The 15992-nt window shown below is 43.7% G+C and overlaps 2 protein-coding genes across 3 annotated transcripts; one reads left to right on the top strand and one right to left on the bottom strand.

The window, feature by feature from the left end:
• Positions 1-5205: 5205 nt before the first annotated feature.
• On the top strand, positions 5206-10004 carry LOC123080289 (probable auxin efflux carrier component 5a). The gene is made up of 5 exons (XM_044503202.1): positions 5206-6126; positions 6388-6473; positions 6931-7088; positions 9426-9502; positions 9606-10004. The coding sequence occupies exons 1-5, from the start codon at positions 5384-5386 to the stop codon at positions 9676-9678; spliced, it is 1137 nt and encodes a 378-aa protein (XP_044359137.1). The 5' UTR covers positions 5206-5383; the 3' UTR covers positions 9679-10004.
• Positions 8044-13187, bottom strand: LOC123080287 (cis-3-alkyl-4-alkyloxetan-2-one decarboxylase). 2 transcript variants are annotated; one of them, XM_044503201.1, is made up of 15 exons: positions 12978-13187; positions 12849-12897; positions 12691-12752; positions 12163-12263; positions 11991-12060; positions 11846-11915; positions 11399-11455; positions 11249-11316; positions 11094-11174; positions 10846-10923; positions 10613-10768; positions 10326-10478; positions 10025-10089; positions 8454-8503; positions 8044-8348 (listed from the first exon to the last, which is right to left on the bottom strand). In XM_044503201.1, the coding sequence occupies exons 1-14, from the start codon at positions 13089-13091 to the stop codon at positions 8497-8499; spliced, it is 1131 nt and encodes a 376-aa protein (XP_044359136.1). In that variant the 5' UTR covers positions 13092-13187; the 3' UTR covers positions 8044-8348; positions 8454-8496. The 2 variants fall into 2 exon arrangements, with proteins under 2 accessions (XP_044359136.1, XP_044359135.1); XM_044503200.1 differs by lacking the exons at positions 8044-8348; positions 8454-8503 and having other exon boundaries at positions 10021-10089; positions 12691-12897; positions 12978-13183.
• Between the last annotated feature and the right edge of the window lie 2805 nt (positions 13188-15992).

Raw genomic sequence — 15992 nt, 5'->3', positions numbered from 1 at the left:
CATCATCCTCCGTTCTGTTCAGCTCAGTATGCTAGATTGCTGACACGTGGCGTCAAGGAAATATGCCGGGCCTCAGTCCAAGCAAAGCTTCTATCTGAATCGGCACCAGTTGGCCTGACGGAGAGATCCTCTCTGCCACCTGAAAGGGAGGTGACGTCCGTAGCCAAAGTTTTGTTTTCTGTCAGCAAAGGGAGAAGCGACCTCTGCCCATGAAACAGCGCCTCATCGACAAGCCTCTGGGATCCCCTCAAAAGAAGAAAAGACAAGACCCTGAGATGGAACTTGGAACAATTGATCAGCTGGGGAGTGGGAGTTCGTGGGCATCGCTTGCTAGCTCGTCGCTTTCGTAAGACAGTATTCTAGTTTCTGAAGGAAATGGCTTCTGAATTAGGTCAGGCGAGTTGCCCATCTTTGATGATTAGCACTGTGGGTTCAGATTAGAGAAAAGGGTTACCTCTCATAGATGTTCCTTTTTGACACTTACCTTTCATAGCTGCTCATATAACAGTACATCTGTACATGTAGGGAATTCTACTCCCTCCGTCCCAAATTACTTGTCCTTGATTTGTCTAGGCACAGATATATCTAACTCTAGATACGTATGTTTCTAGACAAATCTAAGACCAGTATTTTGGTATGGAGGTAATATGTGTTCTGGATGCATGTAGATAACGGACTGTTGTTTTGAGGTGCCATGTTAGGTATGTTGCTGTTATGATAGTAATAAAGTAAATAGAGTAATAGAAGTACCTCACAAAAATTATTAAACTAGTGTGGTTGTCAAAATAGGGCTTTACTTGATCACTCGTTTCTAGTGTATAAGTATATTATACAAAATTCACAAGTGATAAGAAATCACATTCCAAATGTTCACAAAATAAATTTCGGAACACTAGAGGGTTCTGGCTATGTATTGGGAAAACAGAAGCTGCGGAAATGGTCGCTTTTAAAAGGCTTAAAGGCTCCGATCAAGGCAATAAACATTACTTCTTCTTGGTTGTTTGGTCTGTAGTAGGAATCTGGTCCACTATTAAAGAAACCGAACACATTATCAAAGATAAAGATATGAATAGAGAAAGAAGTCGAGCTAGAAGAAAAAAATCCCTCAACAGGGAGACACCAAAATCATTCAAGAAAAAGGGAGAGGCGAGATTATAGCTTCGGAATCTCGATTAACTGAATCTCCTGCTTCAAGTATAATTTCCAGGTGTTGCATATATGACCATCTTTCAAACATGCCTTATTGCTCTCCAAGGAGAAGTACGAGACCCAAATGTTAGTGAGGAGGGGGGTGGCGGGCATGACGATGGCCCCACAGAGGAAGCGGTGCATAGGAGTGCCGGGATCGTTGTCACCAACATAAGCCAGGCAACACTTTCACCTAAAGCAGCACCACCGCACCCTCGATGACATGCTACAAGGACATTCTCCTGTGCCACGCAAATAACGTCACCAAAGAGCCGACAACCACGTCAGGAGCACCCTAGGACATGCACGGTTCACCGCCACCCACCCAACCAATAGCACGGCACCAAAATTAAAATGACACAGAGCCACCACTTCGGCTTCCGCACGTTGACAAACACACCTCACACCTAAAATTGCCGCCGCAACACTCTGCGACTGCGGCTCGTCGCCCCATGGCCAGGACAGCCAACCAAATTACCTACATAACTACTTTAACTAGGGTTTCTACCGCTGCCCCACTCGGTTTTTATCCCGTGGAGTAAAGAAATGGACGGCTCCAATTTTTTGGGAGGGAGACAGAACAACGGTAAAACCCAAATCGGTGAGAAGCCCCCCAATGTGTTAAGGGCCTCTTTGATTTGTAGGATTCCAAAAACATAAGATTGCAATGTCATGTCTATTTGAATCCTAGAGGACTTTGGCTTGTTTGATTACATAATAAAAGAAGTTATTTTCAAGAGGTTTGAGTGAAGGCTAAAAGGATCCTTAAATTTGTTTTTTCTCCATAGGATTTGATCCTATGAATCAGACGGCCATCGTAAGAAAAAATCCTAATGATTTCAATCCTTCAAAATTGCTGTAAAAATCCTTTGAATAAAGAGTCCTGTAGGTAATGATGAAGATCATGAACATTGCATACGGCTTCAAGCGCCGAGACATAACTTCAAAAAAATCCTAAGAATTCCAATACCTCAAAATTCGCATAAAATCGTTTGAATCAAAGAGGCTCTACGAACTGCGTACCTCGCTTCTTCAAGGGACGAGACCGAACTTTAGTTTTCTTTTGTCGTATGCATTTGCCGACAACAAATCAATGTCTACGAGGATTACCCCTTCAAAACCAAAATCAAAATCGATACGCAAGGCATTAATGCAAGGTATATATCCCAGTCACTCTCGAGGCCAACTTATTTGTGCACGACATGCACCAATTCTCTCCGCATTATCTTTCCGAACAAACTAAAAAATTCGCCGCGTATCTTTGTTCTTTGTGTATACATCTCGCTGTTTCAAGATCGACCAGAGATATATTTGCATACGGAGCTACTACTAGCCAGCATCGGTAAATGATAACAATAATTTGGACAACATGCATGGGGCCGGATTAGAATTTCGAACAAATCACTATACTGCGCACCGTATTCCCTCATGCAGACATATATGCTTGATTGATCGATCCACTTACCACGTACACGATACGTCTCCCTCTCGTCCCCCTCAGGTACGTAGGCCCCCAGCAGGAGATGCTAGGTGGCTAGCGGTGCACTTTTGAAGCAATATAGGAGTACCGACCTGAGACCACTAGCATGCATGAGTAGTAGTATCATGCTTATCGAGTAGGGCGTTTTGGTGCCCAGGCTCATCTGCACCTGGTTAGAAAAAAATTCGTAAAAAATTTAAAAAAATTTGAAAAAATTTCAAATAAAATTTGTGTAGTAGATAATTTGATGCGTGAGGCCCGCCCCAAATTTCAAGTCATTTGGACATATGAGCAGCTCTCAGCAAAAAAGACAAATCGGGCCAAAACAGTATATGGACAGTAAACATTTTTACAGACCCTTAATTTGTCTTTTTTGCTGAGAGCTGCTCATATGCTCAAATGACTTAAAATTTGGAGCGCGCCTCACACATCAAATTGTCTACCACACAAATTTTATTTGGATTTTTTTGAATTTTTCTAGTATTTGTTTTGATTTTTTTCGTCGGCGCGGGTGCAGATGAGCTCGGGTGCAGAAATGGATTTTCGTTATCATGCTAGCATTTCACCATAGCTTCATTGTCTTTCAACGCGCGCTTTACATGTATTTATGTATCGTCATCTAGCTTGCTAGTTGCGCAAGTGCCTATTATTCCCAGCTTTTTATTGCATCGATCAATCGAGCATATATCCATTTTACTTGTATGCAAATTATGAGTTTCTATTTACTTCATATATAAGTTTTGACCTAAGTAGAACTTTATAAGGTATGACCAAATTTGTAGAAAATAACATAAACTTTCACAATAACAAATATATAGGGATTGACTATTCGTCACCCTGGGTGAGGAATAGTTATTCTTCACCCCCCTCTATTTTACCATCAATGCACCGTAATTTTACGTTCTGTAAGTTTTTTCTTATTTTCGATGTAAAAAGAGACTGTAAGAAAACATATAGTCGCCGTAAAAATATTTTATGTTATATAAAATTACAAACGTAAAAACATAGTGTAAAATATACATAAACTACAAAATTTCTTGTCTTATGACCTACATTTTTATTTTCTTATGCCAAATTTTACGTAGTGAATCAATAGGAATGTAACTATTTGAATTTCAAACGTAATTTATTTAGGAAGTGATCGTATTGGTGATTCAAATATATACATTCAATGGTGATTCTATGGAACCCATTTGGTATTGTGGATGTCAATGTTTATTTACAAATTTGATCAAAGTTCATACGGTTTGACTTTTAGAAGAAATTGATCAAAGTTCATACGGTTTTACTTTTGGAAAACTCATGCACTATGGGGAGGGAGTACTTAACTCTGGCACTTGCCATTTGTTACACACTCCCTCCATTTTTAATTGTGGATGGAGTATTAGCTTTGTCTTAGGTCAAACTTTGTAAACTTTGACTAAGTTGGTGCATGGATATTTTTCAAAGGGTCAAAAGTTAGACTTAATGAACTTTTGATCAAATTTGTAAAAAAATTGTCAGCTTCGAATCAAAACCACTAGATTCGAGATGAAATGTAAATTCAGATGGTCAAAGTTTATGTTCTTTATCCTAAAAATCTGGTCAAAGTTTATAAACTTTAACTTCTCCAAACTACATACACTGATACACGTACAACCGGCTGGCGATGTGAACAACTGAACACTAAGGGCATGTACAACAGGGTACAATCAACTGTCTGTAACTCCTGCCACATAGGAAAATAATTGACGTGGGAGAGAGAGAAAGGAGAAACTGAACGAGGCTGTCGGTAGAAATAACGACGATCTGTTGCCATATCAATCGCTAGTTACATCCCTCTTCTATAAAGTTAAGGTATGCCGTTGACGTACTCTTGAAAAAAAAAAATCGCTAGTTACAGACGATCTTTTGCCGTTGTACGAGTGCGTCGTTTGGCATGGGCCGCATCGTGGGAAGGAAATCCCTTAAAATATGCATGCACGTCATCAAGTTTTAGACGAGTCTAGAGACAGTCCGTTGTAGTAGCTGTCTCTACATGTTGTCTGCAAATGATGTGGAGGAGTATTATAGACAACATCCGTCTCGTCTGTTGTACATGCCCTAACCATAAGCGTGCGCACGCACGTACGCCGACCGGGCTCGATCGAACCGAAAGCATGGGATGTGCATGCGTCCATGTCAGCCTCCTCGATGGCATGGACGACTCGGGCACTCTGCTTTCGGCCACACCCACACGTACCGTCGCGCGCACCTGAACGCACGCGCACTGCACGTATGTGTATGTCCATGTCAGCCGCCTCGCCTCTCGTCTCCTCCCGTCGAAGCAAAGCAAGCCAAGTTCACTCCCGCATCGCTGCATGCGCGCACAGATTCGAAACGCCAAAAGCGCGCGAACAAGATCCTCTCTCCCCTAAACCTAACCGTCCCTTCATCCGGCCACTAGCTAGCTTGCTAGAGCTTCCGTGACATGTCCAACACCTGGCCACACACTGCAATCAGCTCGTCTCTTCCACCTCGCTCCAATCTCCCTATAAAACTCGCCACCCCAGCTCACCCAGCCTCTCACACACTATAGCTCTCACTCCACCGGGCACACACACAGACTCTCTCTTGCTCGATCGATCCCTAGCTTGCACGAGGTCACGAGTTAGTCTCGACAGCAAGAGGAAGAAGAAGCGGGTCACCGGCGCCGCCTGAGACCGAGGAGGAAGAAGGGGGCCACACTAGGTGAGGATGATCGGGTGGGGGGACGTGTACAAGGTGGTGGCGGCGACGGCGCCGCTCTACTTCGCGCTGTTCCTGGGCTACGGCTCGGTGCGGTGGTGGCGCATCTTCACGCGGGAGCAGTGCGACGCCGTGAACCGCCTCGTCGCCTTCTTCGCGCTGCCCTTCTTCACCTTCGAGTTCACGCTGCACACCGACCCATTCCAGGTCAACTACCGCGCCGTCGCCGCCGACGTCATCTCCAAGGCCGTCATCGTCGCCGTCATCGCCGTCTGGGCCAGGCTCCTCGGCCGGAACGGCGGCGGCAAGGGCGCCGCCGGCTGGTCCATCACCGGCTTCTCCCTCTCCACGCTCACAAACTCGCTCGTCGTCGGCGTGCCCATGGCACGCGCCATGTACGGCGAGTGGGCGCAGCAGCTCGTCGTGCAGCTCTCCGTCTTCCAGGCCATCGTCTGGCTCACGTTCCTCCTCTTCGTGCTCGAGGTCCGGAAGGCCGCCATCGGCATGTACGTCGACGTCGGAAGGAAGAACGTCGTCCACGACGCCGCGATGCCCGAGTCGCCCATCAAGGCCGACGTCGAGGCTGCGGCCGGCGGCGGCGCCGTGGCCGTGCTGGTGGTCGGCGGCGCCGAGGAGGTGGGTGGCAAGCCGTCGGTGTGGCGGCTGGTGAAGACGGTGGCGCACAAGCTGGCGCGCAACCCCAACACCTACGCCAGCTTCGTCGGCATCACCTGGGCCTGTGTTGCCAACAGGTATGGTGCTACGTGCAATCCGACGTGTCGCTCACCATGCAACACTGCATGCGTATGCATATGCATGCCGCTTTAATGCTATCTCCACAAGCCCTAGACTAGAGCCAGCCATATAATTTTGTTTAGAAGTTCTTTTCTGCTCCCCAAATGCATATGCATGCACGGTAGATATGCAATGGGACGAACTATTTTACTGCCCATCTTTTGTACCCCATATCAATATATAAGTTTGTGCTCACTGAAAATGAAATTAATATGCAGGCTACACATGGAGCTGCCAAGTGTCCTGGAGAACTCGGTGCTCATCATGTCCAAGTCAGGCACGGGGATGGCCATGTTCAGCATGGGTGAGTCATCAATCCATTACTTGTGAATATGATGCAAGCATTTGCATGTTTTATCCAGATTTACGTACGTGCATGCACTGCTGGTGCATAGTGATTAATCTTAATCGAAGAGGTATCGCATAGTTATCTCTTCCAAAGCTTTGCATCGCTACTTGTTTCCATCCGTATCTAATACCCCATCTAGTAGTAATACATATTCCATTTGGTTATTAGTAATAATTACCTAAACGAAATACAAAGAATCATATATAGCAAAAGCAACAGAATATTTACAGAGGAATCCATCCACCAAAAGGCACAGGTTCTGCGTTCACGTTGCATGCATGCTGTCTGTGGTCGACAGCAACGTAAAAAACAGCAGTGAAAGGCAAAAAATATTACTAGAGAAACTTAAAAGATTATTCTAGTACGGAGCAGTAGTACTCCTACTAGCTAGCTAACTTTTCTGTGCATGCAGGGCTGTTCATGGCGCAGCAGGAGAAGATCCTGGCGTGCGGGCCGAGCTATGCGGCCCTGGGCCTGGCCCTCAAGTTCGGCCTCGGCCCGGTCGCCATGGCCATCGGCTCCATCGCCGTCGGCCTCCGCGGCGACGTCCTCCGGGTCGCCATCATACAGGCACGTACCGCTCCCTAATCACCTCACCTCCTTGATGCTATTCTACATGCGTCCAACAAAATTTCACTAATCTGAAGATTCAGTTCTGCTTCTGAATCCCCTTATTAAGCAACTGAGAAATAAGTTTTTAAAGTTACCACTAAAAACCATCTGGCCTAAACATGTGATTCGTGTAAGTAGAAAAAAGATACACCCTCCCTCTGTTCCTAAATATAGGACGTTTTGACAGTTCATGTATAGACAGAGATGGTACAAGATTTTGATCGGTCGGCTATCAATGTCTAGCCGGTCCCTTTTCTACTGACATGTTTATAAGGTTAAAGATCAAATTTGCGTTTACGAAACCGTTTCAAAGCCAAAATGCTCAAAGGGGCTGCGTATTACTGAACATCTGGTCTCTGTTTCCTGACACCTGAGAATTTTCACTTGGTTAATGCTACGCAGAGTTGATGCTATGCTGATGTCAATCCACCCAGGCATGCATGCAAGCAAACTAATGAAGAGTTTTTACCACTTTATAGCAAAGTCCCGTGACTTCACTTTTGACCAGAAAAGAAAACCAGCTTAAGCAGAGCACTTCGGTCCTTACTGTGCATTTTTAACAAAAGCTTTCACAAAGTCATCTACCATGATTGGATTTCACCGACATTAGATCGCATCCGCGGAGAAAACATTACCACACGAACACAAAGCCGCCCAAAGGTTTTCTTTATTCGATATAGATTAGGTATAATTGCCTCAAGACCACACACACAAATGTGCAATCCCAATCTGAGATTCAAGTCCTAGTTTGTCAGCACCACTAACCTCGCCACTTTGGGCTTTTGAGACCAACGCTGCTTGCAGAGCCACAAACATGGAGCCTAATGCTTAAAAGCTAAGCATGCACCACAGGAGCAATAACAGACTCGTTATAGTTTAATCACATCATTACGTGGCATGGGACACGTACGCGTTCCAAACAGTATAGTTGTGTGATTGCAGTTAGCAGAATTATCATCTCGGCCATCTGTGTTGATCTTGTTTAAGAACATTATAAATCATGCACAACAAAGGTGAAACACTGAAAAACGTATCCAATAACATGGAACACAGACCGGTAATTGCCGTTTGTTTGTGTCCATAGACACTCAAAATCACTCTAGAGCGCTGTCTTGACCATGGAGTGGGTTGGCCTTCAATGGGGCGGCGCAGCTTCTCTTTTTCATACCAAGAAGAGTGCATGTCCCTATTTGCTATTGTTGTGCCACATTTTGACCCCTGGAGAGGACGAGAGGAGATCGTTGAAACCGGTCGGGGATTGAAACTGTGCTTAAATTAAAGGAAAAGAAAGGCTTATAGAAAGTGCAAGCAAGGGCACAACACCTGTTTTTGGCATGTTGTAGAGCCTGGCCCCATATGACTGTAGTCATCCTCTGATGAAAAAGGGCCATGTCCAAAACAGCAAGTCATTAGCAACCACTCATTAGATGCTTGTCATAAAGTCCCATAGGTATGAACCAGACTAAACTGTTGGTTAAACACTAGCATCCATATAGTAATACGGAAAGTTCAGCAACAAAATCAATGCTAAGGGTTTTTAAACCAGTAGTTGCCATTGTGGAGTCAGCACTTAGATATAGTCCTACTCCTCATCATGTCAGCTAATGCGCATTTCACTGGAGATGATTAGCCTCATATGAACCAATAAAGATTTTGATGTGGGTCATGGTTAAAGAATAGTATGTCATCTTTGATGCCTGACTGATGTTCATGTCATCCTTTCATAATGCCCCATGTTAGCACTTCCAAGTCCAACCCAATATATGACATTATAAAAGATGCAAAGGGGTGCCAGTTTTGCTTTGGTGAAACAAGCGCTACTGATTGTTTAAGGTAAAGACTGCTTCAACTTAACAAACTGGAGGTAACAGGGAGAATGTTAAGCAGTCCTTGGAACAGGTTTGAAGTCAATCCTGGTCTCCTAGAATTTGTGGTCTAAAAAGAGGGGGGAATTGGCCTCCACCCAGATAGTGGGAAAGTTATCATCTGGATGATGGTAGGGTTATGTAGGTCCGATCTCATATACCAAGAAGATGTTCCTCTCTACAGATCAACCTTACTATTATTTTTTTCCGGAAATAGATCAACCTTACTAAAATGAGTGTACACGAGGTTTTACATACTATTGTTAATAAATTCCAAATAAAAAACTGGTACCTCCTTATAAAACTTTCTAAATTTAAATCTTCAAATATATTGGAGTGTTATTAAAAACAACGGAGGTAATGCATTATAATGCTGTTGACATTTGCCTGTGCCTATAGCCTGACTAAGCTTTGTTTAAACATTCTGCAGGCTGCACTACCTCAATCAATCACGTCGTTCATATTTGCAAAAGAATATGGGCTGCATGCCGACGTCCTTAGTACTGCGTAAGTCTTTGGAACTAACTACAAACTACAATTAGATGAAGTCAAACGCTTATGCAGACAACAATTTCTTAGTCTTACACCAGTTTGTTGCTCAATTTTGCAGGGTGATTTTTGGGATGCTTGTCTCCCTGCCATTGCTAATAGGACTTTATATAGTCTTAGAGCTAATTAGGTAGACGCAGAGCCTTGGATACATCAGGAAAACAGATTTTTCCCCTGAAGCTGCCCAAACATAAACGCTGACAAGAAATGTTATGACATATCTCATAACTACATTCCTCATCCCATAAAACTCCAGTGGGAGTTATCTGAGTGCCATGGAATACTTTTAACACACCTTGTAACAACAAGGCTTACTTATTCTGCTACTCAAAAGAATGTATTATATGAATGCTTGATTTTGAGTCTGACTTCCCTGAGTCAGTTTTGCATTGGTGTAAACATTTAAAAACGACATTTGTGGCGGAGAATGTCAAAAAATTCAACTGTGGAAGGAAGTAAATAAAGTTTCAACAGCATTACCTCAGTATACGTTTTATTATATTCCCTAGCTCTTCACCACGATCCTCCTGAGCATGGTGCCCTGCCTGCATGATAAGTCATGAAACCAAATTAATAACATGCGAACCGAAGAAAACAAGATCCAGACATCCAAACTAGTTGCGCAAGAAAAAGAAGATGTGTCAGCCACCTATTCCTAATACAGGGAACCATGAAAATAATCTAGACCTGCAGTAACTTTACTTTGATTTGATTTCATTTCCATTTAAGTACTTTGAACATAATGTTTAAAAAAAATTGGGAGAAGGATACAGAAACAAACCATTGGCAGCTGAACAACGTTGTGTTTTAGGCCATCACAAAAATCTTCCACCCCATCATAAGTGAGCCAACGATCCCTCAAGCCCCAACATATTGTTGTCTTCGTATTCCATGAATCACTCGCTAATATGCTCCTCATGGACTCAATGTAAGCCTGTATTAAAACAACCAATTTAGAACATTTAAATTAACAAAGCAATAGCAAGGTGATAGATTGGCTGTCTGCATCAATGAGCAGGGGTTACCCTCTTTTTGAAACAAAAGGCAGGCAATAGATGAGCGTACTACCTTAAGATCCTTTCCCATAGCTCTTGTTATTGCGTTCAGTGCAAAACCAGATGCACCTGAGACAAGGTATGGCCTTCTATATACAGTAGCATCTTCCTCCTTCATCATGTATGGCCCACTACTAGTCAAGGCCTTATCACTAGCTCTAAGAGGATCCTGAAAGATTTCAGACAGTTGTTTTTAACAAAAATGGTCATATAAGTCTAGGCAAAGTTGGCACAATAGCTGCTAACCTGGGAAAATACTTCGCCCAACAAGAAGTTGCTGAAACATGCAAGGGTGGATGGAAGCTTTGCATGCTTGTCAGTTATCTGTAATATGAGATATCCCGTGATCAGCCTATAACTCTTGAAACGTAATGAAGCCTTTAACTCATAAATCAGATGCAGCATGCAACACTTAATGTATAATGAAGCTTTAGAGGGAAAACTTAATTATCTCACCAAAATGCCTGTGCAAAATACATGATAAAAAAACTTACCGGTGGATTAACCAGTATAAGGTGGTTCAACTTGTCCTGATGTTCGTTAGCATATTTGACTACAATTGGAGCGAAGTACCCCTTCAAGATTTGACATTCTTGCATTAAAACACACACCATGATACATTAAGCAACACCCATATAATGAGAAGCACCTGAACAACAATGGAGAGCTTATCAGGAGCAACAGCATCGATTAACGATTCCAGGGCTGAAGTATATTCTGGAACATAGTATAGTTCACATTACTATGCAGTTCAACACGATTGTTTGAAAGAAAAGGAATAATATGTAGATCACATTACCATCCAGAGTATAGTCAAAACCATATTTAGGTTGAGGCTTGTCTGAGAATCCAAAACCTGCAGATACAAAGTTCTTTGTTCTAGAGTTAGAGATAAATACCTGACTGTTCTAACTTCTGGGGACTAAGCAGCAACACAAAACAGAAACGCAACCAGTTATTTACTAGTCCGTAAACCGCTGAGGGGATTTTACAGAAGGGGAAAAAGTTTTGTGGGTGGTAACTGGTAAGCCAGTCAAATCTGTCTCCCTGTTATTGATTTCTGACGACAGAGGCTGATAAGTTGTACCGGTGATGACTTTCTATATTGGTCCGTATACTCTTTGAGACTAATGACCAGTAACTTTTCAGAAAGTGTTTTGCCAATATATGAATGACATAGCTTTTCTCTGCCAACTTATTCGATTATTCTACATTTATCAAGCACCAAAAGATGTACATAACTCACCAAGCCAGTCAAAAGCAATGGAACGATACTTGTCTGATAGTACAGGTAGCACATTTCGGTAAGAGTATGCCTGTAACCCAAAAAAGCCTCAGCACAGCCATTGTCAGTGTAATGCGAAGAAATTGGAAGCCGTCTAAAAACTGACCTGAGATGGAAACCCATGGATTAGAAGGACCGTAGGATTAGAAGAACTCCCCGCTTCCACACAAAACCAACTGAAACACAATAAAGAAGTACACAGAAAAACTATGATCTTCTTTGCTATATTAACATATACTTGTCCTATAGCAGACAACATATGGTTCAATTCAACTCACTTAAAAACATCACCCGAAGATTGTGATCCTGAACCCATGGTGAGCCCAAAAAACGGATCCTTTGCCTTTTCTTTGTTCCCATATAATGCATGAGCTTTTACCTGCAACAATTTGAATAATTCATCAAAAAACAACCAGCATATACAATGCAACTAATTGGCGCCACACCACACAAAAAAATCTCTTATCAGCAGAAGTGTACACTCATTGCCATGCTTGGTCAGACAACTGATAAGTCTAAAGTTTACGGCAACAATGGCACACCACGAAGTTAGCAGATGAAAGGCACAAACATTTGCTCAAACAAAATAAAGAAAACTACCTATCAGCACAAGTGCGCACTCCTTAGCATCGCTAGCTCAAATTACAATGGTCCAATAATTGATAAGCCAAAAGTTCATGACACGGCACTGAACTAGCAGGAAAAACGTGCAAACATCCAAACATTTGCTCAAAACAAAAAATTGTGAGTATCCATCAGCGCAAAACAACAGATCGGAACAGAGTGAATGAGTGATCGCATCATACCATTCTCCCCTGAGCGAACCACTCGTCCGACTTACTCGGGCCTTCCGCTTCCGCATACTTCCCTGCATCGATCCCCATGTTAGCAAGCATCAGAGCAGAGAGGAACCCACCCAAACTTTTGCACCCTGCGCAAGCATACACACAGACCCCTAACTCACCCCCGCTGAACGAGAAGCCGTCTCCGATGTCGTCGTCGACGTACAGATCCTGCAACAAACACCAGATCAAACCCAAACCGGGCAACAAACCACCAAATGCGGGTGCGGGCGCGGGCGCGTGGGATGGACCTGGTCGTCCGGGCGAGCGGCGCGGCGCCAGGAGCGGAGGGGCTTCCGGGGGCGGAGGAGGAGGCCGCGGGGGAGGGCGGCGTGGAAGCGCGGGGCGGCGAGCGGCGGCGCCATGGGAGGCTGGCGGTGGTGCCATGGGGGATCGGATTCCGTTGGGGTTTTGGAGGGAGATGGTGGCGGGGCCTGGAGGGGATAGGGTTTGGTTGGTTCGCGCCCACCTGCTCCTCCCGCCACAGTTCTAACGGCCGTGATCCGGAAACATGAACTTCTGTGGGTCCGGCTTGTCAGTGACTGCTCATGGCTAAACGCGCCTCGTTTCTTTCTTCGTGTTTTTTTCTCGGCACTTCTCAACGCGGTTGATGTATTCGCTCCCCCCCCCACCTCTCCTCTTTCTCCTCCTCCCCGTTGAGAGTGTGCCTTGTATCCCGGCTGCCATATTTGCGATGGCGATCAAAGAATTGTATCGAAGATCGGTAAGAGGGCCATGTATTAGTCTAAGGTCAAGCAAAGAGGGACATGTATTGATACAATAGTGTATGTATGTATATGTTCTATTGTCACATGCATGAATGACTCAAATCAAGCATAAGAACACTAGCCACAACCCAACAGGGATTTAAGGTGGTTGCACGGTAAAGCAAACAATGGTAATTAACGGTGATCCGGGCCGTTGAAGGAGTTACTCATGCTCCGGATGAATCACGGCTGTAGGATCCGACGGATCGTTATCTAAAGGAAATGGACATGTGAACTGGGGAGAGACCAACTGATGTCGACTGAAGCCTAGGCCTAACACCGGCTCCCATCTCTTTTCTACGTCAGCGTTGCTACCCGGAGTGGGGAGCTTGGGTTGTTTCAATGTATAGCACGATTGGGGTCATTGTCTTGTGTTTGGCCTTGTGTCATGACTGGCACTATGTCATCGTTTACTGCACCGCCTCCACTCATGGAGGACATGGGAAGGAGCCAGATTTGGCAGATACCCCCCCCCAAATAAGTTCAACCGGGCATTAGGACGAGCTGGTGTGGGCACCCTTCAATTCTCTCCTTATTGTCGCAATGGAAGAAGGGAAATAGGTGGGGGATCCCACCTTGGCTGGCTCCACTGATGCCTTTAGATCTAAGCTTCCAACAAGGGTGGAGTTGTTTCTTACTCCAAAAAAGGAGCTGCTCATCGTTACCCCACTGGAGTAGTTGTGATTGAAACATGGATATGTTGCACATTGGGACCGTGAGCATCAATGACGATGCTTTTGATGCAGATGTGTTGCCCGTCGACTGTTTGTCTTCTCCGACAAGTTGTCGTACTCCAGGGTCGAATGGGGACCAAGTCTATTCCTCACTGCCTCGATGCTAAAATACGGGTAGTGTTGCTTCTAGGTGGAGTCCACGACGTGTAGCGTTGGAGATCACGTCATACCAAGTGATCTCATCCCTGATACAGGCGAAATAGGTTCTACTCGGGAGCACTTTTGCGTCTTTGTTGAGGGTCTTCTTTGCATGTTTCATGGGCTTTTCTTTAACTTTTAGTTTGTTATTAGGGTCTTCTGTGTATGGAGTCCTTTTGGACTCATCCTTTGTTAAAAAACATGGTTAATGGATCTATGAGTTTTTAACTCCAATTTCACAATTGAAGATTTGTGAATTGAGTCAACTATCCAAAATTTAGGAAGTTGATGACCATCTGGATCCAAAGAGATTCTGAAAATTTGATCAGATATTTCGCGTTGCCGAGGATATTATTCGGGTTGTGAAGCATTTCAATCCCTCGATTAAAGGAAAGGAAGGACAATGATACTTTACAAGCTACTTCGATGTTTTATAGGGCTATCTGCTTTTTGCTACAAGATATATAGTTGAGGGGTTAATGATATAATTATTATTTTTAGTTACAAAAGGTAACGAATCCAGTGGATGTAGAGGATTTTTTGTACTATCAATCTTTTCAATTTGATCTATAAAATCCTCTTAAATTGTCTGGTGAAACGCTCAAGGCCATTGTTGGATTATATGATATCTCCTACTCACGGTGCTTTCATTCCTGGTCGTTTGATCATATATAATGCTCATTTTTGTGTTCAAGTGTGTGCATTCCATCAGCACTTTGAAGGGGTGACGGTCTGAATTTTGTGCTTATAAGATGGATTTGACGAAAGACTATGAATGAGTGGACTGGACCTTCTTGACGATTATGTTTCTGCCTCTGGGATTCTCATCTATTTGGACTAGTTGGATTATGACTTATGCGCCTATTCTTGCATATTCTATATGCTTCAATGGACAACGGACGACGTCCTTTTCCCCAACCCAAGGCCTCCAATAAGGTGATCCCCTATTGTCTTATTTATTTCTTTTGCTGGTTCACATGCTCTTTATTCTTTTGATCGATGCCATTCATAGGAGAGTGCTCCAGGAATTTAGCATGGGTAGGCAAGCACCGGGGAGGTCATATTTGCTTTTTGCAGATGATTGTACCCTCCATCCCAAAATAAGTGTCTCAACTTTGGTATAAGAGGGAACATGTTAGCAGCTGAACATGTCTAAGTGTTCCCTTATGTTTGGTAAGAAGTCTAGTTTTGAGAACCAAGCTTCTTCTATGGTAATTCTGGGGGTGTCCACATAAAGTTTTGAGGATACAAATTTGGTACTCCAAGTCCAGGAAAGGCGTAAGAAAGCTAGCAGGTTTTGGTCTACGGAAGGATAAATTGTAAAGTGTCTGCGAGATTGGGCTGAAAAAATATATATGCCCGATGGGGCTAAGGAGATTTTGATTAACAGTTTTGCTAAAGCATATCTAGTTGTGTTCTAAGTATAGCATATCTAAGTCCTATGTCATTGATTTTACGCTAAGATTCGTGCAAGCATTTTCTTTTATCTTTTATCTTTTTCTTTCTAATATGATTGAGTCACTTAGATGTGCAATAACTAGGGCATATCTAGATGTGCCCTAGACAGCTCTCTTATCCAACCATTGCCTACGTATGCCATGGGTGTTTCAAATTCCACGCTGGTTTG

The sequence above is a fragment of the Triticum aestivum genome, chromosome 3D (assembly GCF_018294505.1).
Source record: "Triticum aestivum cultivar Chinese Spring chromosome 3D, IWGSC CS RefSeq v2.1, whole genome shotgun sequence".
NCBI classification, from domain to species: domain Eukaryota; kingdom Viridiplantae; phylum Streptophyta; class Magnoliopsida; order Poales; family Poaceae; genus Triticum; species Triticum aestivum.
Note: the sequence above shows the minus strand (reverse complement) of the source record. Positions and strands in the feature narration are given on the sequence as shown.

Bases quoted from the DNA above. Each gene is read 5' to 3' on its own strand.
- LOC123080289 (XM_044503202.1), top strand. From the start codon at position 5,384: ATGATCGGGTGGGGGGACGTGTACAAGGTGGTGGCGGCGACGGCGCCG. The intron at 6,474-6,930 runs GTGAGTCATCAA...CTGTGCATGCAG, and splicing joins GATGGCCATGTTCAGCATGG to GGCTGTTCATGGCGCAGCAG. The intron at 9,503-9,605 runs GTAAGTCTTTGG...TCAATTTTGCAG, and splicing joins GCCGACGTCCTTAGTACTGC to GGTGATTTTTGGGATGCTTG.
- LOC123080287 (XM_044503200.1), bottom strand. From the start codon at position 13,091: ATGGCGCCGCCGCTCGCCGCCCCGCGCTTCCACGCCGCCCTCCCCCGC. The intron at 11,456-11,845 runs GTGAGTTATGTA...TTGTATCTGCAG, and splicing joins CATTGCTTTTGACTGGCTTG to GTTTTGGATTCTCAGACAAG. The intron at 10,479-10,612 runs GTAGTACGCTCA...GTTTTAATACAG, and splicing joins CTATGGGAAAGGATCTTAAG to GCTTACATTGAGTCCATGAG.